Here is a 26,670-nt window from a genome sequence, read left to right on the forward strand (position 1 = left end):
GAAGACCCCTTTCTAAACTTCGTACTCAAGAATTTATTGTCAGTCTTAGGTAGTTTGCGTTCACCACCACGAAAAGATAAAAATAACATTTCAAGTTGCCTTCTCCTGATTTCACTCTCTTTAACTGTTTTATTATCTGTGGCTGTGTAACCACCCCCAAAGCTTAAAATAACGATTTCTTGTAATTCTGTGTGTCTGCTGAGCAGTTCTCTGTTGATTTCCTCTGGCCTCATTTAGGCAGTTGAGCTGAGCCGGTAGGTCAGCTGAACTGAAGGGTCCAGGATGGCTTCATTCTTAGTGGTGCCGTCTGTCAGCTAGGTTCCCATCCATGTGACATCTCATTCTCCAATAGGCCAGACCAACTTCTTTTCGTGACAGTCTCAGGGCAGCACTCCTACAGAGCAAAAGCTGCAATGCCTCCTAAAGCCTAGCCTCAGAAATCACATACTTCACTTTCACGTCACAATATTTGTCAGAGCAAGTCACAAGACCAGCCTGGATTTCAGGGATGGGGATATGGACTCCATCTCTGCATGAGAAGAGTGACATAGTCACATTGCAAAGAAGTGTACATACCAAAGTAGGAGGAATTTATGCCCATTAAACAATCTACCAAAGTGACCATCCACAGAATTCAAGCCAGAAACTTGGGTCTCATCTTCGACTCCTACCTTTTCTTACATACCTCACATCCAGGTAATTACCAAATCTTGTTGATTTTACTTCCTAAATATCTCTCAGATTCATCCACTTATTATTAATCCCTCATTTAGGCCACCAACCTCTCCTTAGACATAACAGCCTCCTAGTTCGCCCTTTTAATTATCAGAATCTAAGCAGTTGTTTTTGCCAGCTTCCCAATTGCCCAAGCCAGAAATTATTCGTTTTAAATTCTTTCCTTTCACTCTCTGACCCCAGTTAGTCATTAAACCCTTAAAAATCTCCAAGCCAGTTCATTTAATTTTACCTCCACAGGTAGTACCTAAATTCAGGCCCCATCTTTGCTTGCCTGGGATTGCCACAACAGCTTCTGTAACTGGTCTCCTGATCTCATTTTCCCCCATTTCCTAATTCAGTCTCTGCAGTGCATCCAAGTCATCTTTCTCAAACTTAGGTCGGTCATTGTTAAAACTCCTCAATGGCTCTCAGTTGCTTTAAAGGTGAAGTCTATCTTCAGTGTGCCTTAACAGGGCCTCTTTGACCTAATACTTACTTGTTTGTCTCTCCAGGCTTAATTCCCAGCATTTACCTCTACTGGGAGAGCAAAATGGTAGAGGTGGAAAATTGGGGTCATTTTAGTACCTCTCACATACCATGTTTTCTCTCACCAGACCTAAAGTAAGGTGTTTAGATAAAATGCAAGGCTTAACTTACATCCCATTTCCAGATTTGCAAAGTCTGATATACCCTCTCCCTTACATATTCTGTCGTCATACATTATGCTGTATTACAGATTCACAACTGCACCAAAGCTCTGTGTGTGGTTTGTATCCCTCCATTCCCATGCCGAGTGTATCCAAAGAGAATACAGGGGCCACTTTTCTTTTATATATATTTTTATTGTGCCTCACGTGTACATTTAAATCCCTCAGATGTTTGAAAGGCCTTCTAGTTCATTAGTGTTTGTTCCTTGCTATCAAAGTCATTCAGATATCTATAGTAGGTTATGTAGAACAGTGATGAACCCCACCCACTCCAACAAACACATAATGACTGAAAATATTTAGAAAGGGAGATCTGAGCAATTCACCTTTTTGTTGAACTGTTTTAACTTCTCTAAAGCTTACTCTTGTCTCTTCTTCTGTAATGACTAGTGTTTTTAAGAAAAGAAGGCAATAAAATCTTGAAAATGAAAAGAGAAGTACAGAGGACTGTTGGAAAACTCTTAAGAAATTAGAAAAACTGCATTTCACAGTTAGCCTGAGGGGGAAGAAAGGCCAGGTGGAATAAGTAGCTGGCAGTAATAAAAATAAGCCAAAGCTTTGGAACCTGACAAATGAATAAAACGGGAATGAAGGAAGACTTTCTTGGTGCCCTGAGGTTGAGCTACTGGTATCGGCAGAAGACTTAGCCCCTACTTTGTTAATTCACACCTCTGAGTCCTCAGACTAGACAGGTTGAGCTTTTATTACTGTCTGTGCCTCTGAATAGCGCTAATTAAAGTTAGTAGCAACACATAGTTATCAGTGTTCCAATGAGGTGACAATGGGGAGGATATAAAATGATTTAATTGAAAATACATTCTGAGTATGCTTAAGCTTTAGAAAAAAACTATTTTCGTATGGCCTCAGGGAGCTGTTTTCTAGAGTGTCCCAGAACTAAGTGATACTCAATTCTTCATTCAGCTCATATATATTACTTCTTTCAGAAAGACACTGTAGGGATTTCCCTGGTGGCGCAGTGGCTAAGAATCCACCTGCCAATGCAGGGGACACGGGTTCAATCCCTGGTCCGGGAAGATCCCACATGCCACGGAGCAACTAAGCCCGTGCGCCACAACTCCTGAGCCTGCACTCTAGAGCCCGCGAGCCACAACTACTGAAGCCCATGCATCTAGAGCCCATGCTCCACAACAAGAGAGGCCACCGCAATGAGAATCCCACGCACTGCAACGAAGAGTAGCCCCCACTCACCACAACTAGAGAAAGCCCACGTGTAGCAACGAAGACCCAGTGCAGCCAAAAATAAATAAATTAATTTAAAAAGAAAGGCACTGTACTGGAAGCAGTATAAAATGATTTTATGTATTATTGATTCTGAGACACCACACCCCATCCCCTACGCCTACCCCCTTTTCTTCACAAGTTAACATCTGGATTGGTCTTATTTCAATGGGTGGCAAAAGTGTCAGCATTTTTGTTATTTTTAGTGGTACATACAATAATGGTGCATCATGGATTCTGTGAAAGGTGGTAGTTAATAACAGTGGTTAAGGGTTTTGAGGGCAGGCCAGGATTAGAATCTTGATGCTGCCATCTAATGTTCGTTGTATTGTCTTAAGATAGATTACCTCAACTGTCCTAAGCCTCTGTTTCCTTCTCTATAAAATGAGGATAATACCCCTTTCATAGGGGGATAAGATTAAATAGAATAATGATGTAAGGTGTTTAACAAAGTATCTGGTGCTTTGTAAGAGCTTGCCATAAAGGCTATGTTTGTGGTGTTTGTTTTCATGGGGTTTGTCTGTAAACCCATGTATTTTGTCTCAGATTTGAAATCTGTTCAGAATTATTACATGAGAAACCTATGAGTTTTCTGAGTAAAGACCAGTTAAGAGACAGCTAATCGTGTGAATGTATAAGTGTAATAAAATGTATAACTATACCAGGCTTTTGCCTGAAAAGGTGATGTTACGTTATAGTTATTACAGCTTCCCAGCCAACAACCCTTATGTTTATAAAGAACTCAGTAATATCAGAAAAATAAATCAGTGACTAATGCAAAGGAGTCTCTTAGCCTGTCAATCCTACTTTGAATTGGAGAAGTCATAAACTGTTAAGTGGTTATCCCAATCAGGGTTATCCCACCCAGTCCTTAAAATCTATGTCTGTCTTAGAAGGGTGACTAATTATTTTAAAATTTAGGAGAATTTCCTGGCGGTCTAGTGGTTAGGACTCCAGGCTTTCACTGCTGAGGGCGCGGGCGCAGTCCCTGGTCGGGTAACTAAGACCCCACAAGCCACATGGTGTGGCCAAAAATAATAATAAAACAACAATAAAATTTAATATTTGGCCTTACTGTGCACATTTAAATGCTGTTCATTACTTTTCGGTAATAAAAAGGTGGGTGGGCATAATTTATAATTTTGAACTCTTCTATCTTATTTAGAATTTGGTACTTACCTATGAAGTGCTTAAAAATATGTTCTGATGTTCTTAGATTCAAAGCCTTAAGTCTGCAAAACCAATGATATAAGAGAAAAAAGTAGTTCACTCATGGAACTCAAGATACATGCTAGGGCTTCCCTGGTGGCGCAGTGGATAAGAATCCGCCTGCCAATGCAGGGGACACGGGTTCGATCCCTGGTCTGGGAAGATCCTACATGCTGCGGAGCAACTAAGCCCGTTCTCCACAACTACTGAGCCTGCGCTCTAGAGCCCGTGAGCCACAACTACTGAAGCCTGCGTGCCTAGAGCCCGTGCTCCGCAACAAGAGAAGCCACGACAATGAGAAGCCTGCGCACCACAACGAAGAGTAGCCCCCGCTCACTGCAGCTAGAGAAAGCCGGCGCACAGCAACGAAGACCCAACACGGCCAAAAATTTAAAAAACAAATAAATAAATAAATGTATTTAAAAAAATTTAAAAGATACATTATATCTCCCCTACGCTTATCTCTATCCCATGTCTAATATAATGACTTAAAAATAAGTCGTGTTTTGTAGTTTTTAAGTGTGCTTTCACAGTGGAAGGTGGGAATAATTCTAAAATTTATTAAGTACTCACTGTGTACTGGGCAGGGTACAAGATGCTTTCTGAACTTTTTCTCCTTTAATTCCCAAAACTTTGTGAAGTAAGTGGTAATTATTCGTATTCAGAAATTAAGAAGTAAGGTTACTCTGTGCTGATATTTGAATCAAGTTGTCATCAGACTCAAATACATGTTTTGCATGTTCATGTTACCTGTCAGTAGGTGCTCAGTAAATGCCAGAATAAAACCAAGTATTATGATCCCATGATTATTCATTTGAGATTCTTGTTTTGTAAAACATGCTTTGGTAACAATTTCTTATGTTTGTTAAGCAGTTCACAGTTTCAAAGTTATTTCATTTTTATCGCCTGTTTTAGTTACCATGGCTACAAAACAAATCACCCTAAAATTTAGTGGTGTAAAACCATTGTTTATTTTGCTTTCAAATTTCTATGGGTCAGCAATTCAGACAGGGCACAGCAGGATGGCTGTGTGTTCCATGGTGTCTCAGACCTCCGCCTGAGACTGAAAGACTAAAATGTGAAGGCTTTTTACTCACATGTCTAGTAGTTGATGCTGGTTGTCAGCTGGAGGCCTCAGGTGCTCTCTACATGGGCCTCTCTCTACATTCTCTCTGTAGTTTAGGTTGCCTTACAGCATGGTGGCTAAATTCCAAAGTCAAGTATTATAGAGAGACAGATAACAGCACCTGCAGGCATTAGCCAAGCAGAGATTGTTTCCTTTTTTATGACCTACCCTCAGAAATCATGTAGTATCACTTCCTTGACACTCTGTTGGTCAGAACAGTCACAAGCCCCTGCCCAGGTTGAAGGGGAGGGAACATAGACTCCCACTCCTCAGTGGAGGACTGCCAGTCACACGTGGGATGATGTGTATATATTGGTGTGGCTGTCTTTGGAAAAATAGAAATTAACCTGTGAAATTGATTAAGCAAATCACTTTACTAGTAAATAAATTACTCAAAGTGCTAGTATAGTAGCAAGAGTCTTAAGTCCCTCCCACTAGACTGGGATACTTGATCTATTTTGATATCTTATGATATACAGTCCACATTATTACTGAGATAAGGTAAAAGATATATGTATATGGTATCAAATTAGGATGTTGACTTACTGTTAGGTCAATGGGATGATCAACATTTTGGAAGAGTATGCCAGCAGTACTTAAAGTTTTTCACATTGGGATATGCCATTGGGTTTTAATCTGCATGATTAGTCAGCTGGTGGGCCAAATCCAGCAAGCCTTGTTTTTGTAAATAAAGTGTTATTGGAACACAGACACCCATTCATTTATTATTGTCTGTGACTGCTTTTGTGCTGCAGTAGCTGAGTTGAGTAGTTCCAACAGAAACTATATAGCCACCCAAGCCTGACATAATTACTATGGGGCCCTTTACATAAAATTTGCAGACCCGTGGTCTAGAAGATCAACCAGTCACAGTCAAACCATCTGAAATTCCCCCTACTTGAGGCTGTGGTTTTGACCAATTCATTTGCTTAACACACAGGAGAATTAGCACAAGTGCTGGAAATACAGAGAAATAACTTAATGCTTGCCCTTGAAAGAGTTCACAGTATTACCGGGGAATCAGACAATCCTAGATTTACATAGTACAGTGTCATGAGTGGTGCTATTTTACAGCTGTGCATAAATTTCGTTCTCAGAAAAGACAATGGCTAAATAATAGGATCTGATTTTTTTCAGAGAAGGCTTCCTAAGAAGACTGATATACCAATTGGGTTCTTAGAAATAAGTAGAATTTAACAAGGTGGAAAAGTGTAAAAGAGGCTTAGAGTAGAAAAGTATGAGCAAATGTACATTTGAGTAGGGGTTTTATATTCTCAGGTACTATAGGAATTCATTATAGCTGAAACATAGAATGGGATTGGAGACGTAATGAGAGATAGGACTAGCTGACCATTTAATCCACTGAGGCAGGAAAAGATTTGAGAGCTCTTTAAGAGACAGAATTGTCAAAACTTGTCTTTTAACAAACAAGTTGATTGATTGTAAGAATGGTGAAGAGTGTGGAGTCTAGGATGAACTGACCGGGGCAACTAGGTGGTCAGGGAAAATGGTGTCATTTTGCCAAGATACTGAATACATTGGAAGGAATAGATTTAAGGAGAAAAGATGTTTCACTGTTGGAGAGTTTGAATTTGCAGTGCCTGTACAACATCTAAATGAGATCTCAGGTAGGCTGTTGGCTTTGGAAACTTGACACTTAAAAAGACTTGGGAGTTTTCAATAAATGAGTATTTGAAGCCATGGAAAAGATGCAATTCTCTATAGAAAGTATGCAAAGCAAAGAGAGAGCCAAGAATAGAAATGGGAAACAACAGCATTTAAGAGATGCATAGCAGAAGAAGGAGAGGGAAAGCCATGGAAGAAGCAGCTGGAGCAGAAAAGTTTTGAATGCCATTGCATTTAGTGATTTTTGGCAAGTTTAGCTGAGTGGTGTGGTGGGATCAGAAACCAGACTGTAGTAACAATTCAGAAATAACAATGTGGGGAGAGCAGTTAGAACTATGGGTCTTGGGTACACTGAAGATATGAGTTATCAATGAAATTAAATCCCTGTGGAGATGGCAGACGACAGAAGTTAAAGCAGAGGTACAGGGATTGACCTTAGACAGATGTAGGTATACCACACTCACTGAGACATGAGAGAAGAATGGATAAAGGAAGAGAATAGTTTTGGAAGCCTGCTTTTGCCAGTCATTCTGTTTGGTTACTTTACATAAGTCATTTCATTTAATCTTTACTGCAGTCTATTTTATGTGGGAAGTTTCTTGCTTTATCAGTGAGGAAATTAAAACTTAGGGAGGTTATCTTGCCCAGGGTCACACATCTTGTAAGTGGTGGAACTGGCACCTAAACCCCAAAGTTTTATTTTTGATGTGCTCCCGCTCTCCCCCACTTCATCCCTTTCTGTACCCTTCCCTTGCTAGATGTGAATGAAGATGAGTTTGTAGGGTGTAGTAGGGACCTAGAAGTTAATGTTACTCCATACATCATATGAACAGGTGCTAAGTTCTTGAAATGGAAATTCATTTTTCTTCAAAAAATATGTAATATATATATCATAAAGAAATAATATATGATCTTTTTTGTTAATCCATGTTTTAGCCAAGCTGCAATATGACAAATTTTTAAGAAAAAAATTTGTTGAGAATGTGGGAAGAACCAAAGACTCATATAAAGTTATAAAGTGTAAAAATAATTTAAGAATTTGTCTCCAAATGAGGCATTTCACTAACTGTCTTTAGTGTGTTAGATTTTGACAACCCTAGTTTCTCCTTTTTTGGAAGCTTTGTAATGTAAACATGAAGTTAAGGGGGTTTTTTTCCTCATTTTTTGTTTTCAGGTCTCTGCGTTCGGGGCAGAGTTTTCATCAGAGTCTTGCAGAGAGTTAGGCTTCTCCAGCAACTTGCTCTGCAGCTCCTGTGATCTACTTGGACAGTTCAACCTTCTTCAACTGGATCCTGACTGTAGAGGATGCTGTCAGGAAGAAGCACAATTTGAAACCAAAAAGGTATTGTTTTCTAGTATCTCTCTTCCATTATATGGTTTAGTTGAGATAAGGTAAAATGTTAAATTGCTTAATCAACTTAAATATACAGAAGTCTTTAGCTTTTACATTTTGTAGTTTTAGAAACTCAACTGATTTCTTGCAGACCCATTAGATCAATCAAAGCAAATAGAGAGGAAAAGTATGGTTACAGATTGATATACCATCCTACCATGGTTGTCCAGCAGAAGGGAAGCAGAATTACTATAGCATGCCTAGATTGTAAATCTATCCAGTCTTCCTAACTTCTGGCCACATAAAGCCAAATAATAATTAATTAGATGCTTTTATTCATTTGTAATAAGAACCCAGTCTTATAATGAAATTTGAGATGAAAGTAAAGCACCTATTACCTGGCACATAATTGTCAACGATAAATTATAAATTTTAATCTGGTTAACAAAGAATATGGTCTGTTACAATTTGCACATCTATAACTAATGTTTCCTGATACCTAATCTCACCTTTAACACCTGAAAACAGCCAAGAATAGGTAGTTCTAGCAGTCCAATAAAATCTGCTACTGTTTTACCCACTGTTCAAATTAATAGTAAACTTGCTCAATTTTTAAATCTTTTCATTAAACCCTTAGACTTCTTTAATTTATAAAGTAGACTGAAAAGGTCATTTATATCATCCAAATAAAGCTGAATTAATGAGGTCCCTGTGTTTGAGAAAAAGAAAATATTAGCATCTCTCTGCTTTGTTTTCTTTTAATATTCTCTTTCAGTTGTACTTACTGAATCCTCTTTAAGGCATTATGGTTTGTAAAACTTTCAACCAGTAATTGTATCTTATTATTAGGTAGTAAAGGTTTACTTCTAACACTGAGTACAGTTTTCTAGTTCTGTAAGAAAAACAAACCGACAAGCTTTCACCATGTTAGTGTTCAACCAGAATTTACACTTGATTTCTCAGTTGTAAACCTGAAATTCCTGTGTCCCACAAATGGCTTCCAAGTCTTCCATGTTTTTCATTTTCTTGGTTCACATATACCAATGATATATTTTAATGTTTAGAAGATTTCCATACATATAAGTTAGTCTTTATTGCAAGTAAATAAAATCTAAACAAGTTTTTAAAACTTGATTTTAAATAGATTTAAGACCTAGGACCTAACTAGTTTAGTAGGACCCTTCCTTCTTGTTTCTTGTTTTGTTTTATCAATGACATATTCACATGGGACAAATTGCTGAAGTGTGATTCATCCTCTCATCTTTAAGCTATTATTCTATGGTCTGTACAACTACTCAGCTAACAATGATTATTTGTGAGACACCAAACTTACAAGGATTGAATAACAAGGGGTGTTTTATAATAAATAATCTTTATCACCCGCTTTGTAATTAAGGGTAAGTTGAGAAAGTCTACCCTTTGACTGATATCAAACATGCCTAAACTGTAAACCAAGTGCATATAAAAGCTTTTACTAATTGCCCCTTTAGTAATTCTTTATAATATTACCAGTTTTATGGTATAATTTTTTTGTTTTTTTGCCATGCCGTGTAGCGTGAGGGATCTTAGTTCCCCAACCAGGGATGGAACCCGAGCCCCCTGCAGTGGAAACACGGAGTCTTAACCAATGGACCGCCAGGGAAGTCCCTGTGGTATAATTTTAGTGGAACCAAACTTCAGTCACACACTTCGCAAATTCATTATATTCCTGTTCAGTTTTCATTATTAACTAAGCTATGTATTGCTTCTTCAGCAATAATAGTAGGCAAGTAGTCCACCATTTAATATATGCCTAACTAATTACAAACTGAAATGATTATTATATCTAAGTGCAAGTGAGCCTGTATCCTAATATACCTTTTATACTGTACCCATTGTTTTTTTCTTAAGTCCTTGCCCGTACTCTGTAAGATGTACTTCTTATTAAGCATTTGCTAGCACAGTGTTGTACAAAATAAATGAATGGGTTTTTTTAATAAGCCTAGTGGAACTAGAACACTTAAAATATAAAAGTAAGGCATGTCAGGCAAAAGCCTCCATTTAGATGCAAAATGCATGCAAGTATAGAAGTGGTACTTGATTTAATCTGTACAGTATTGCTCTCTGGATTATTGGTACATAATTATAGGTAACAATATATATAATAGTTTTTCTGTCTCATTCAACTCTGGCTTAAGGCTTAATTTTGAAATTATAGTTTAATTTAGTCCTACTTTAATAAAAGTAAAAATATGCAGTATGTAGACTAGTGCCTTACATCAAAAATATTAAAAATACTTAAACATGGTCGTGTGTGTGTGTAAATCATTGGGAATATAAATTCTTTAGAAGAGAAAAATTGTAGTTTATATGCAGGAATGTTTTGGCAATTTATAATAAAGAAATGTTACCTGAATACTCATTTTAGTTCTTGCTTAGTTGCATGCTTTATAGGTCTGTCCAGGGATGAGGCTAATCATTTTTCGAATGTTTACTCATTCAAAGGCTGAATTTAGCCTTTGATAGGCAGAAGCATAAAATTTGCTGTTAAAAAAAAAAAAAACTTTATTCATAATAAATGCAGAAAATGTCTTCAAAATCCCTTATTCTGCAAATAGATATTCCTTTATTCTTTTTATTTGGTCTTATTTCTCTCCCCCACCCCCCATTTTGATCATAAAGGACCTAAGTAAGCATCACAAATACTACCTAGAAGGAGATTTTTTTGTAAGCTATGTTACTACTGTTTTACTAGTTTTGCTCATAAATACATACCTAGGTACAGTTTACAAACATTAGTAAGGACGTTGACTGGATTATGAGGAGCGTACTAATTTGTAGCTTAAAGTAAAAAAAGGTAAACTAAAGAAAGAAAAAAATATTTAATTCTTGGTGCTATTAATATTTACTAAGTAGGATAAGTGACTTCAGCTTTTTATATATAGAATCTTAAGATGGAATGGGAGGGACCATTCTTCTTTTCACTACTGACTGACTTTTTCCTTGTGGTGGGAAAACATAGTATTGATAACAGCCAGTTCCTGAGTCTTCTATCTTATAGCTTTTCCCACCAGAAAAGGACTAATTCTTCCCCATTTACAATTTTGAAGTATTTTAGACAAGGATTGTTACTAGCTCAAGTTGGGTCACTAACCAGTTATTAGCTAGGATTATGGAATAATGTAAGAACCTTTAGCTGCCACACTAGCTATGTGGAAAGTTGCACTAGGGAGCAGGTGGATGAAGCAGCTCTTAGGTAAAGAACAGGCTATTTTTTTTTTCCTCAATTACTAGAGTAAATCACTTCTCCTTGAGCCATTTTAAAGATTTAGCTCAAGTGTCCCCTATTCTGGGAAGTCTTCCCCAATTTCTCCTCCTTACCCACTACCCTTGGCCCTTCCAAGTTATGTTAGCTACACCTCTGTATTCCCAAAGCACTTGAGGATACCCTTGATTTGCACTTACCACCACTATAGTGTATCTGTTGTTTGGCTTTTTTTCTCTCCCAATGTTTTATGCTCTTTGAAGTCTGGAACTATGTTTTATGTTTCTGAATCCCCAGCCTTTAGCTTTACAGTATTTCATAAGTTTTTGTCCTTGAATAAGGCTGTTTTTACTAAGAACAAGTTAAAAAAGGTCATTTTTTAAAAAAATTATGTTGAAAATATACTTGATCTTTGTAGATGCTTGTTAAATACCTTTTTCATGTATTTCACTTATATATCCTAAATATAAAAAAGAAAGTTTGTCTTCATGATGTCAGTCATCTATTAGTAACACTAATTGTTCATCTAACTATAAATATAGAATTTTCATTTCTGTATTTTATTTATAAGGATACCATAAGCTTCCCAAATCTATCTAAAATAAGAGATGTTAATTATTTAGCACAAATTTTTAGTGTTCCCAGTCTGATCACAAACATTAATAGATACTTTTTCAAGGAGTACATGACCATCCAGTTAAAAGAGTTTCCTGGGATTTTCCTGTGAGAACAAACAATCAAATCATTTTGATTCTGTTAAGAATTTTTTAACTTCTGTTTTCTAAGGGTTATAAGATTAAATGTAGTATTTCAATAAATGGGTTATTTTTCTCATATTTTTATAATCTTCCCAGTTCTGTGAATTTGAACTTGATGTTGTCAGCTAGGTGCTTTTTTTTCTGTCTCATTTAAATTTTCATATCTTAATGATTTCAGCTTCTTCCAGACATTGTTACTGTAGAACTTTTGTATTTCTCCTTAGTTATATGCCCCTATTTCCTTAGCTAGTACCTGTTCTTTTTAAGATCTTGTAGTCCCAATGCTTTTTTCTTCTTTCAGATTATTTTTATTTAGTTGGTTTTTAGTACTTTCTATCCTTTTGCGTTCACACCTACTTTATCTCTGAACTACTATTCTGAAAGTTTGGGTAGTTACCGAACCAGAGTACCTTTTGGGAGAAAAGAATCCAGTTAGCTGAATTACTCATATATATGAACCAATAAGCAACTTATTTCAACTTAATTTGCTGTTCATTCAGTCTTGATTGTATTGGGGAGTTGGGGGGGAGTTTAGAGTAGTGCTTAAGAGCACAGGCTCTGAAACCAAACTACCTAGGTTCAGATCCCCTGCTACTCAAGCTGGTAACTTGGACTAATTACTTATCACTCTGTGCCTGTTTCCTCATTTATAATTGGGGGTAGTAATAGTTCTTATCTCCTAAGGTGGTTTGAGGATGAAATAAGTTAATATACATACACTGCTTAAAATAGTGCCTGGCATATAATAATTACCAGGTAAATACTTGGGGCTGGTGGTGATGACAGTAGTAGTAGTAGTATCTGATTTGCTGATGAAGAAAAAACAAGAAAGAAACAGCAAATTTGGAGAACTCAGAGGATAGCGTAATAATTATTGCTATTGGAAAAATAGGGTAAAAGAAAATAGATAAGAGATATAACATGAACTATTAGATTTGCCAGTAATAAAAATTTGGAACAAAATTTTCTATTATTCCACTTTCAAGCTCTTGGATCAGTTGAATCAAGAAGAAATATCTTATGATAAAATAATTAGTATGAAAATTTTGACCATTTGTAATTACTTGCTTATGTGCAGCAAAATACAGAATTATGTCAAACATAACCCTAGATTTCAACTTTTTGAGTCCTTGGTTGACACATTTTTAATAAGGAAAATACTGCAAATTTGTACTTTAAAAATGTGTAGCATTTTGATCATTTTAAAATGCCATATGAAAGATTGCATTTGAAGAGAAAAGGTTTTGCTACTAAAAAATATTCAAAACCATTGATAAAGTGGAGCTCAATTTTTAATATAATACTTAGTAACAGATTTCAAAGGTTTAAGAAAATTTCGAAGAGAAAAACTTAGAAGTGAATTTTTTTTTTAGACTCTACAGATTGAGATTTCTTTTATTTGAATTTTGGAACATCTTGGTCTTATTCACAGAATATCAGTAGAAACCTAGGCTGCAGATCACCAAATTATACCATTACTGGTTCTGTAAAATACCTCAACAGTTCAGGTATTTGATAGAAGGATTTTATTTCCCTTAAAAATATTCAGTTTTGTTGTAATAATTACATTGGCTCAGCTTTAAGTGTTTATTTTACCTTGGTTATGTACTAAAGTGGTTTACCTATGTTATCTATTTAATCCTCACAACAGCTCTATAAGGTAAATACTATTACCCCTATTTAACAGAAGAGGAAACTAGGGTGTAATCTGCCCGACATTACCCAGCAAACTGGTGCCAGAACCTGGCTTCATCTCAAGTCTCTCTGACTCCAGAGCCCCAAGTTTTTAAACATCGACACTGTTTTGCCTCTCATCTTGAAAATGTTAATAGTAATACCTACTTCACAGAGTTACTGTAGAAAAATAAATGAGTTAAATCTAAAACACTAGACAGGCTTTCTGAAGGTCTGCCCCTTTTGCATTTATAGTTAACAAATTTAATAACACAGTCCCATTACTAGTTTCTGTTTAAAATTACCAAATCTTTACTCCTCAGTTTACCACAGACTTTAATGGCTTCCATTACTTGGTGTTTTTGAAGAATATATTAATGAATTTGGGTTTATTGAAGGCCCAACCAAACATTTTAAGTAAGTCACATTATTTTTCTTATTTCTCATAAAAGAGCATTGAAACATTTTGTTATTTTCAATTTACATGGAAATTCTGTAGCCAGCTTTAGAGTAATTTAAGTCAGCTTAAACAGCATTATGCAAAACAGTGGCAAATTTTAAGCTTTAGCCTATCAAAAGCAGAATGCTACTGGTGTGTAAAACATAGAAGGATGAAATGGAGGTTAAGCTAACTGTGCATGAAATTGTAGTTGCTAAAGAAATTTCACAGTTGCTTAAAATAGCTTCAGTTTTGTAGTGTCGGTAACATCAAATACATGAATTGATTTCTTCAAAGGAAACAAATTTAATTCAACAGATTATTCTAATTATAATATAAAAACATTGTCCAGAAAGAAGCTTTAAAAAAAACCAAATCTGAATAATGTTTGGCAACAGTTCAAATTCAGTGTGAGAATCATTAAGACTCCTCAGTAGCAACAGTAGTAAATAATGACATAAATATTTACTTAATAATAATAGCTACTAACATTCATTAAGTTCTTATAATATGAAGGTGCTGTTCCAAGACTTTACATGAATTAACTTGTATAATCCTCACAGCAACTCTATGAGGTAACTACCATTATAATCTCCATTTCATAGCTGAGTCTGGGGCATGGAGATCTTGCCTAAAGTCATACAGCTAACAAGTAGCAATAAACATATGTGTCATATATTTGTGTAACAAAAGTTTTAAAGTTTCTTTTGTGCAGTTATTCAGTGGACTGAAAATATTATTTAAATTTATTTTTTATATTTTCTAGATGTGGCATTTCTCTGCCTTTAATATGAAAACTAAATGTAGTCAATTTTTTTAGGTATTTACAAATCAGGATCAGCTTCTATCTAAGCATGTTAAAACATTCTGTCACCTTTGCAGATTGTAATATTTAAAAGGGAAATAAATCCTTAAAGTAATTCATAATCTACCTCCAGGCTGTCTTACAACTGCATTTCCTAGACATACCTACCTCAGAGTCAAAATAAACTTTCTGTTTATATATTGAATATTACTTCTTACTATAGGCTCTGAGAATGCCAAAATAAGACAATAGTTACTGTCCTGGAGGAGATGAAGAAATAGACATGGAAATTGGACTACTAGAATGCAGTTGGCAGGATATTATGTTGGGCTAAAGCATAATATCCAATGTTATGGCTGCTAAAAAAATTAGAAATAAAATAAAAGTTGTAAGGAGGAAGGAATCAATAAATCTCTTAAAGTTGGCATAATCATGAACTATAGATAGAACCATATTAATCACTATGGAAGTGACCAGTAGAATTAAAAACAGTTTAAAAGTTATTGAATGAGATAGGAGGCAAAGGAAAATTTTTACTTCTTCTTTTATACCCTTCTGTACTGTTTCCTTTTATTATTTTTCCAGATGCATTGATTTCTTTCAAGGATTCAGTGAGATGTGTGCTGTAAACAAAATATGTGGTATGAAAGCACATAAAAGGAAGGGTATAACCATTTGACAGGCCAGGTAAATATTACCACTTGCTTATGTAGAAGTTGATGCTTATAATAAGTTGGAAAATAATTAGGAGAAGGTCGTCTCCGGCGAAGGAAAAGTAAATGCAAAGATACAGGGCCATCATGAGAGAGATGGCTGTCTAAAATAAATCAGGGGCTTCCCTGGTGGCGCAGTGGTTGAGAATCTGCCTGCCAGTGCAGGGGACACGGGTTCAAGCCCTGGTCTGGGAAGATCCCACATGCCGCGGAGCAACTAGGCCCGTGAGCCACAACTACTGAGCCTGCGCGTCTGGAGCCTGTGCTCCGCAAGAAGAGAGGCCACGATAGTGAAAGGCCCGCGCACCGCGATGAAGAGTGGCCCCCGCTTGCCGCAACTAGAGAAAGCCCTTGCACAGAAACGAAGACCCAACACAGCCATAAATAAATAAATAAATAAAGTTAAAAAAAAAAACATTTAAAAAAATAAAATAAATCAGATAGCTTATTATGAGGACAGATAACGATAGGTAAGTAAGTAGGGCCAGTGTGCCTTGATAAGAAGTTTGGACTCTATCCTATAGTCAGGGGACAAAATATAAGGATTATAAATGGTGAATTGACATCAGATTTGTATTTTAATAACTTTTGTTGGTGTTGTGAATGATAGTTGACAGGGCAGAGGGGAATACTGTTGCCAGAAAAAGAACTTAGATTGCCAGTTTCCAGAGGCAAGATACAGGGGCTTAAGCTAACACACTGGTAGTAAAAATGGAGAAGGGACAGATCTGAAATAGATTTAGGCAATAAAACTCACAGGATTTATTGACTGACTGGATTGGAATGGGGAAGGGATGAGTGAGGATGCTTTCCAGTGTTCTTATTTGAGAAACTGCTAACCCCAACATAAGTCTACAAAGGACTTCCATCTAACTACAAGGTAGCCCCTTAAGGCGATGGTGGTGGATGGGAAAAGGGACAGCAACAGAGGATAATTTTTAATATAGCATATAACCCTTAGCTCCAAACTGCCTTTTCAGTTTTCTTTTTGAAGAAATAAGTGTTAAGTTTTAATTTAGCAGCCCGTGAGTTTTATCTGGGTACCATAGTCAATTCTAAAATAGATAGTATACTTGTCAAAGAGTGCACAAAAAATAAAAATGTGTGGAATGACCTAGTTTCTTTTGTTCTAATTTCATATTGTTGCTCTTAATTTTTGTGTACTGTTTAACTTTTGGATTATTATGGCTTTTTTTTGTATCTGTTCTTAAAGTTAAAATATATTAGGTGATTAATTTTAATAGAATAAAATCATTTGAGCCAACTCTTGTTTTTTATTTCAGATATTTGTAACCTTTCTTAAAGATAATAATAATTGCCCCTTTTTTTATGACTAACAGTGTTCAGTATTAGAGTGGTAGTGGGAACACTAACACAAAGAATTGAATTCTCTTTTGAAAAGCAGGTTTTCCTGCCATATTTGACACTTTCATGTTCATTTTTTGAGGCTGTTGAACGGTTGGATATTGAACTCTATTTTAACAGGATCTCAGTTTTTCAAGTTAACAGGGATATACGTTATAATTTTCGAACATTTAGGAACAAAAATACATTGAATTTTTTTTACCGTTTTCTTTACTTACACATGTTACCAAGGGGCTAATTGGTTTTATTTTAAAAACTGCTTACTAAGATAGTCAAGCTTAGGGTCATTTTTACCATTCTCTGGATATTTTGGCCTCAGGAAATATAGTGGCATTGTGTCAAGTTATTTCTTTATATTGTGTGATATTCCCTAGGTATTAGTAGGATTGAATACATTGTTCCCAAGTGATACCCTGAATTATTCATACTTGTAGCTGAAGTATGTATAGGAATGTGTGTGTGTCTGTATCTGTGGGTGTATTTGTTTCCAGGTGAAAGTCTAATAGTTACAGTCTTAACCTCTTGCTGATGAAATTCTCTTTGTTTTAGGTATATATACAAATTCTACTTCTTATCACAGTATTGAAAGAAGCCGCGTTCGTTTTTTTCCTCAAATTTCATAGTTGAAATGGTCTAATTTAGATTGTGGTGATGTCAGAGAAACATTTTTATTTTATTTTATTTTTGTACATTTTCATTGAGCTTTTTAGTGGAACAGTAATTGTATCTTTATGGAAAGATCCCCCCAGTGTACTCCTACCTTCTTTAGAGCCTAATTTAAATTAAGGTAGATGTTACCTTGCTTGTTTCTAGTTTTCTCAATCTCAAGTCAGACACGAGATTCAAAGAATAGCAATTTAATAGTGTAGTAGAATAAGTTTTAAACTTAGGGATCTTCCTTGGGCACAGTCGTTGTTTTATATTTTTTCAGAGTTTGGTAGAAAGTACCTAAAAATGAATAGTTTAATCTCAGGGGTATAATATTAGAGCATTATATACCAGCTTGGTTTGCTAAAATTGTAAAACCCAACTTATTTCCCTATTCCTCCGTATTCATTCATCGGTCCTATGCAAGAATGCCATCAGTCAGTGTGTGTATGAAAATGTTAATAAATACACCATTTGCCTTATACACTTAAGGTGACAAACTAAAATCTTGACAAAAGCTTACTGTAAGATCGCGAACTATTTAGTATCCTGGTTATTTGTCCATGTGTAATTGTAGCTTTTTGTTTCTATCACTACAGGCACTTTAAAAAAAAAAAATCACAAAATACAGGAATGACCTTGATAAATAATGAATTAAAATTTAAAACATCAGCAGATCACTAGACGTAGTTTTAGTTGGAAACATTTTCCTTGAGAATTAACTGACTAACTTTTGCTTAAAAAAAATAGCTTCTGCATGATATGTTGATATTTTTCCTCTACCAGATGTATGTGAAAGGAGTAAAGTTGACTTTAAGAAATTACACTGGATATAATTAATGTTTAAAGAGTGGCTCACATATACTTGAATGTATCATAATAGGTTTTCATTTAAGATCTCTAAATAATACCTAGCTTTCATGTTATAGCCATACTTACTTATTTTTAAATTCCTACATTTTATTTAAGAGCAAGCCTTCAGAAGACCTATAAAATAGTTACTCCTCAGATCTGAATTTGTTCAGCAGTCAAAATTTTTCCTTTTGTTCACCTAACATTAGATCATTTTCATCTTATTGCTACTTAATATTCAAAGTTTTTTCAGTTTTTTTCTAAAGTTTTGCTTTAAATAAAAGAGGATTTCAAAAATAAGAATGTATGACTGCAAGCGATACTTCATATGAGAAGAAAAACAGTATTGCAGCATTTGTCTTGCTCTGGTCAGTGTTTACCTGGTTTACCTTTTAGAATTAATTTGGTTAGTCTCTTGAGCAAAAGCCTACTGTTTGATTGTTTTGTAATTTTTGCCTCATTAATAGTTGAGTATAGTCCAAGGCATCCCTGGCTGCCCTTTACAATCACTTGGGTAGCTTTAAAAGTAGTAATATTAATTAAAATACTGATGCCTAGATCTCAACCCAACTATCCTGATTTACTTGGACTGGGGTGGGTTCCAGGGATCAGTAATTTTCAGAATCTTCTCAGGTAATCCAGGTATACAGTAAGGGTTGAAAACACTGCTCTAAGGTCATTTGAATTTGAAAGCTTGAGAAATTTTGAAGTGGCTATTCTAATAACAGAGGAACAATGAATGATAGCCCTGAATAGGCTATCAGGGCTACCTAAAGCTCTGTGAAAATGGGTGCACACCTTAAACATAACCAATAGTGTGAAAGAAAATATTATAATATTCACTATTCTTACTTATTGAGCATCTAAAGAATCCAGGCTTTTTGTATGTTTTTGTCTTTTTTTTTTTTTTTTAACTCCTTTTAGCAACTCTGGAAGGTAGGGAATATTTCTTGTTCAGACAGTAAACTGAAGCTCAAAGAGAATGACTTGCTGCCTGTAAGTCACAGAACCAGAATTGGACCCGCATACACATTTGGTTTTATAACTTAAGCTCTTTTCACTGTACCTTAAAAGATAAACTGAGGTATATGAACATTTTTAATAGTTTGAGCAAAAATCAATTCAAATTGGGTAACACCAAACTAGAAGTGGTCAGGAGCGCCCCACCAACAGGAATTAGGGACAAAACTTATGGAGAAGATGCAGAAACAAAGCAAGGAAATTTTTTGATTGGTTATAGCTTAAGTGGTTGCCTTTTTTGGGAAAGCCTAGTTGGCTGTTTGTGATTGTTTATTTTAGGTTTTATTTCTTAACTTTGAACCATTTATAGGCTTAGGTTTGGGTTTGGTTATATAGGCTGCTAATGCCCTAGAACCACCTCAGTGTGATGGCCTCCTTGTTTAATTTAACAATACCATGCTGTATGAAAATTTGATATTTAGTTTGACTTAGTTTAAATAATTAGTTATTTCAAGGTTTTCTTACTGTCATGTTTCTTCAGAGCCATGGATGTCATCACCAACAAAAATATATTAAGTGCTCAGAATTGGAAAGTAGTAGAATATTTCTGACTTGGACCAGGTTTACAGATTTGTTGTGATGGTGGTGGTATGATGGTGACAGTAAAAGTTAACAAATGCAACACCTTAAAAAAATTCTTTAGAAAATTTACGTAACTCACATGTGTTGCCTTTGTTTGGTGTTATAAATTAACTTATCTAGGAATCTAGCTATCTGGTAGAAAACAGCATAGACCAATTTTTTTGTCTTGCTGTTAATCTGATCCATTTTATAGCAACATAGTTAGACTTATAGCAAAGTTATCACCACAAAATAAAGGTTTTGGCCTTTTTCTATATGGGAAAACCTCATTATAAGCCTTACTAAAATTTTATAACAAGAGGTTGGTCAGGTGGGAAAAAATCATTATATTCCAAAAGTAAATTATCAGGGATGTCTTCCAACAATGAAGGGAGTACATTGTCCCAAAATATTAGGAAAATATATGAATTTTACAGAATTTAATATTAAGATAGGTATAAATAATAATCTTGGTAATGCTTAAAATATATTTTTTTAATTGCAAAAAAATTAGCTAACTACAAAGCTGAAATTTATTTTAAGAATAATAAATTAAAAATCACTTATTTTTAAATGAGAGAGAAATTAGCATATTCAAAAACCCTGTTACAAATAAGGTAAATTAGTTATAGAGCTGAAGTAGTTAGATATTTCTACTTCCCACCCAGAGGACACTATGAGAAGTTTAGGAAAACTAGCAGTAATGAGTAATATGGAAATAGGTGTGAATTCCCAAGGGGCAAATTCAGTTTTGTGCATCATTTTCATATTTTTCTAAAGGTATCTGTATATTTCCATTTAAATTATTTTGGGCTACTATAATATGATCCTAATGGAATAGTGCCTAGAGTTAGATTGTCTATACAAATAAGGCTTCTCTAATGCATATAGAAAAGAGGCCTACCAACTTGGTATCAAAAATATAAGCTTGCTATATAAAAGTTATATAACTTGTTGCTGCTTTGATTTTTCTTCTATTGTTATTTTTCCACAAATGTTTGAAGGTCAGCATTTTTGTATGCCAGTGATGTTACTTTAAAAAGTAAAAATGCTAAAGGTGAAATTCAAGGAAATTTCAAGTTTTAACCTTTTTTAATCCTTTCATACTTCATGCCCTTGATAAATTCTAAGTAACATATATTTCCTTGTGTATGAATGTATGTGTTGCCAAAGATGCTTATGATTACTTTATAAGGCATTGAAAATTTACCACAATTTGTAGTTAATTTACCATATTTATTCACCATGAAAAACAAATGTTTTCCTATGAAGACTACAAATCATAAATAAAATGCCAAGCTAGCATCACAAATTAATGCTTTTAGAATTTGACTTTAATGATGTTAGGCAGATTTGAGTTACATTTTCTTTTTGTTTACCCTGGACTGGAACTAAGCATAATCTACAAAGTATGTGAAAGGAACTTGAAATATTTTTAAAGTTACACGATGAAAAAAGTCATTTAATTCCGTTAAATGAACAGTTCTGTCCATTCAGCACACACATATTGAACAACAGCTTTGTGTCCAGTTCTGGGGGGAATTATAAGACATTTCCTGTCCACAGTCAAGTTATAGGATATTTATAGTACATTATGATAAGAGCAGAATTCTGTGGAAGTTTACTAGGAAAGTCCCTAACAGAGAGTAGGAGGTCAACAAAAATTTTCCTTGAGGAGCTCACATCTGAGCTGCCTATTCATTAAAGAATAGGTTTCTAATATTTTTAATTAACGTGTTTTGTGGTGCAGAGAATGGGTTACAAGTGTGCTAGGATACTAAATCCTTCAGTCCTTGGGACAATCAAATGGAGACTGGGGTGAGCAGGGGCCCCCAGGCTAGTCATCTCCAGTTATAAGCAGCCACCTCCTTTTACCCCAGTGCTCCAAACAGTTATTACCGTTTTCAATGTGTCATGATATGAAGAATTTTGGGAAACAGTGGTGTAGAGAAATGCCATCGTATTTCCAGGTAATGGAATCTCCACTTAGAGTTTCCAAGGGATCATAAACTTGGAAATAAAAGATAAATCTAATAACCAAATTTTAATATGGCCTTATATTTTTTATATTCTTAATTCTAGTAAAATATACATAAAATTAAATATTTTAACTGTTTTTGAGTGTTCAATTCAGTGACATTAAGTACATTCACATTGTTGTCCAACCTTCATCACCATCTATCTCCAGAACTTTTTCATCTTCCCAAGCTGAAACAAAGTTATTAAACAATAACTCCGCACTCCTTGCCCCCCAATCCCTGACAAACACCATTCTACTTTCTGTCTCTGAATTTGACTGCTCTAAGTACCTCATATAAGTGGAATCAAAAAGTATTTATCCTTTTGTGGCTGCCTTATTTCTCAGCATAATGTTTTCAAGGGTCATCCTTGTTATAGCATGTGTCATAATTTCCTTCCTTTTTAAGGTTGAATAATACTATTCCATTGTATGTATATACCACATTTTGTTTAGCCATTCATCTGTCAATAGACATTTGGGTTGCTTCCACCTTTTGGCTATTGGGAATAATAATTGGTATATGAATAACTATTCCAGTCCCTGCTTTCAGTTCTTTTGGGCATATACCTAGAAGTGGAATTGCTGGATCATATAATTCTATTTTTAATTTTTTAAGGAACCACCATTCTGTTTTTTTCCATAGTGGCTGCACTGCTTTACATTTCCAACAGCAGTGCACAAGGATTCAATTTTCTCTACATCCTAGCCAACCACTTGTTGTTTTCTGTTTTTTTGATAATAGCCTCTAATGAGTGTGAAGTAGTACCTCATTGTGGTTTTGATTTAATTTCCCTAATGATTAGAGATGTGAAACATCTTTTTATGAGCTCATTGGTAATATGGCCTTATACTTTTAAAGATTTGGGGGGGTGGGAGGTGTCTAACCAAGATTAACCAAATCTTATTTAAAAATCTTAGAGATCATCAGAGTTCTTAATCTGAAATCCATCAGTGGTTTCAGAGTCCATGAGTAGCCTGAATTAAAGCAAATTCCATCAGACTCTCAGTATCTGTGCCCCTCAAAAACTTAAGAACTTTATTGATCTAGCCCACAATCACCAAAATGTTTTTTAAAAGTCATTATTTTGAGAGGAGTTAGAATTAAGGTGATTTTTAAATTTCTATTTTGTGCTTTTCTGTGTTTTCCAAAGTATCTAAAATAAACATGCATAGTGCATGTGATTTTTTGTGCTGTTTTAGAACTTGAAAAGTAAAATCCATCTTTAGCTCTTGGACCTACAATTTTAAAAAAGTCTAAAAGCTAAGAAGAAATAAAATGGATATGGTATGTTCTTATGATTGCCTGCCTTCTCGGAGTCACAGCATTCCCAAGTCACTACCAGAAGAATGAGCAAGGCTCTGCCTCCACAAAAAAAGTGATGTTTACTACTGAATCTATTTCAGCCAAATTCACTGCAATAAAAAAATTGCATTTGAGTTTTTTATAATGAGCTTTTACTATAAAGAGAACATGCAGGTTCTGTAGCTAGAGAAGCAGTGTTTACCATTTCAGCTGAATTTCATTAAGGGAAATATTTGCATTTATGTTCTTTATAATGAGATTTTACTGGCTTTTCTGTAATATCTTTACATAGTACTCTAATTACTTTTTAAAGGTATTGGGTTTTTGTATTGTTTAATTTTAAAACATTGATCACTTAATTTTAAAAGCAACCAAAAAGAATTCTCATTATTTATGTTGAATAGATGGATACATACCTGGGTTCAGCTTAGCATCCTAAAAAAAACTGTGGGAAGTCTTTAAAATTTTGTGAAGAACTTCCTAGGACAGCTTACCTATTCAAGTTCATCGTCAAGTCTCCGTTATCTTCTTCAATCTTTTTGGCTAAGTTTGAGAATATTCCATGTAGGGCTTGAACTCCTCGACTATTTAATACCCTTAGGCCTCCATTTTCTCTTCTGACATTTGTTTGATCTATATATCTGCTTAACTGTAATGTTTGTGCTATGAAATTTTATTTTATAACTACATTTTTAAAATATTAACCAGTTTTTTAAACTCCTGTTTTTCCTTTTGCAGCTGTATGCAGGAGCTATTCTTGAAGTCTGTGGATGAAAATTGGGGAGGTTCCCTCAAGTCCAAGGTATATCAAATCAACTCTAGTAAAATTTAAGTTAATAATTTAAAATCAACATTTCACAAAAATACTTTCATTAAATATTCCCAAGAATAAGAATATTTAAGGTTATACTTTCTCAACAGTATATGAATTTTCTCTACATTTGTCTTCATGGGAGTGGAGTTTTATAATAATTGTTGAATACTTAGTTACTTGACTCTAAGCAAGCATAAAATATGAAATTTAGATTTAAATACAGCACATGATGAGGTGATTATTTTCTTAAAAGAAGAGACTTTCCTAAGTACCAATTTTATGAGAGCCTTTCTTTTACCAGGTGGAAGTGTAATCCTTCTAAATAACATTTTTAATGTAAACTCATTTATATAAAACTCCTAAGGAATGCATTAAGTGAGAGTAGACGTGTACAAAATAACAAACCATCAAGAAGAAAATTAATTACCATAGAACTTGAGGTGTAGAAGAGAGGAGGTCATACAGGAGGTCATCAGGTCATCATACACAGGAGGTCATCCTGTGTATCTTCACAGGAATTAAAGATAAATATGTGAAAGGATAATTGTGAAAGTGTATTCTTTTGGTTGACAACAAACAGTAATGGAGCTCTGTATCTCCAAAAAGACTTGGACTAAAGCTTTTCTATTCCATCCTTGCATGTCAGCTGAAAATCAGTTTTATGAAGGCAATGAAGTTGTTTTTTTGTTTTCTGGGTTTTTTTTTTTTTTAACTAAAATACATAAGTGCTCTATTTATATACCTTATTTTGTTTTTGTTTCTGCTGCCTTTTCCATGATTTCTTGCCTTGTTTACTCAATGGCAAGAGAATTTTTTGGATTTAGTATTTTATAAAATTGCCTGTATTAGCACATTCCCTTTATTGCTGACCTAGAATTGTTTATAATAAAATATTGCTCATTTGGCACGGAAATGTAATCCTTGGATTGCAACTTGGGGACATTTTATATGAGACCCAGAGCAGATGCACATCTAATTAAATACATTCTTTGTCAGAATAAGCACATATTCTGATGTAGCACAGAATATAACATCCACTTCTGCTTAGGGAGAAAATTCTTTACTCTGTATGATTTATTTTGCCTCAAACACTTAAACTCAGTATTGTACCAGAGTTGTTTGGCTTTTTTTATATCAGTTCTCTGAATGATAATGTGATCGTTCTTATTCCTAAAAAGTTTTGGCATTTGCTTTTTAATTATATTCATTATTCATATTTACTGACTTGTCTTATTCATAATCTTTTGTGACTCAGATTTTCACGAGGTCAAGAGTAGCTTGCAGGGCTTCCCTGGTGGCACAGTGGTTGAGAATCTGCCTGCCAATGCAGGGAACACGGGTTCGAGCCCTGGTCTGGGAAGATCCCACATGCCGCGGAGCAACTAGGCCCGTGAGCCACAATTACTGAGCCTGCGCGTCTGGAGCCTGTGCTCCGCAACGGGAGAGGCAGCGATAGTGAGAGGCCCGCGCACCGCGATGAAGAGTGGCCCCCACTTGCCACAACTAGAGAAAGCCCTCGCACAGAAATGAAGACCCAACACAGCCATAAATAAAAATAAATAAATAAATAAATAAAATAAAAAAAAAAAAAAAAGAGTAGCTTGCAGTTAGCCCTCCTGTTTGTGATATCAGATTTTCTTATGTCCATGGTAATAATTTCTGCAGTTGCTAGTTCAGTCTTTAAAAGATTGAGTGTAGTTTATTAATCCTTGGATTACAACTTAACTATATATATATTTCTTATGTATAGTTAAATTATCAAACTGGTGGGTATTTGTAGTCATACTGTCTTTTCCTTTTGAAACATTGGATTTTAATTCTATGTATAAATATTTAATTAGTACAAGCTTATTTAAATTAAAAAGATTGTTTAATTCCACAGTCCATAACCATATTTAATATAATTATGTATAATACCAATATTTTCGGAGCCCATGAGAAAGTAATACATTTTTTTAAGTTTACTTAATTTAAATTAGCCACGTCATAAAACATCAGAAAAAATTAATGTTAAATTATTCCAGAAGAGAGAAGGATTTAAAATTTGAAATGTCTTATCCACATTAAATAACTCAGGGTTTATGAAAAAAAAAGTCCCAGATCATATGCCTTAGCTAATTCCAGGTATACCTCCTATAATACTTTTGTTTTCCATGTTATGGTTAAGTAGGAAAGTCAGTATGTATAAAAACTTCTCATTGTATATTGGACCTAGTGTTTTATCACTTGTGGTGACATCAAAAGTAATGATGTTAAGTAAGTATGTTTTCCTTCTCAAGCATGAGTCTTACCATGATAAGGATATGTCTGTAGTCTGTCTCTATCAAAAAATGTAAATTTTCCCTAATTTTGTAGGTCTTGGCAAACTTTTTCTGTAAAAGTCCAAATAGTAAAGATTTTCAGCTTTGTAGGCAACAAGGTCTCCATTGCAGCTATTGATCTTTGCTTTTGTAGTATGGAAGCAGCCATAGAAAATATTTAAATGAATACATGTGTC

At 34.9% G+C, this 26,670-nt stretch overlaps 1 protein-coding gene across 2 annotated transcripts in view; it reads left to right on the forward strand.

Moving 5' to 3' along the window:
• The window catches only part of SELENOF (selenoprotein F), a 37,137-nt gene that overhangs the window by 1,217 nt on the left and 9,250 nt on the right, over nucleotides 1–26,670 (forward strand). For both annotated transcript variants that reach the window (XM_061186367.1, XM_061186368.1), the window contains exons 2-3: nucleotides 7,799–7,966; nucleotides 24,098–24,161. In XM_061186367.1, coding sequence (XP_061042350.1) covers nucleotides 7,799–7,966; nucleotides 24,098–24,161 — 232 coding nt within the window. The remainder of the gene's footprint in view (nucleotides 1–7,798; nucleotides 7,967–24,097; nucleotides 24,162–26,670) is intronic.

This window comes from Eubalaena glacialis, chromosome 3 (assembly GCF_028564815.1).
Source record: "Eubalaena glacialis isolate mEubGla1 chromosome 3, mEubGla1.1.hap2.+ XY, whole genome shotgun sequence".
Taxonomy (NCBI): domain Eukaryota; kingdom Metazoa; phylum Chordata; class Mammalia; order Artiodactyla; family Balaenidae; genus Eubalaena; species Eubalaena glacialis.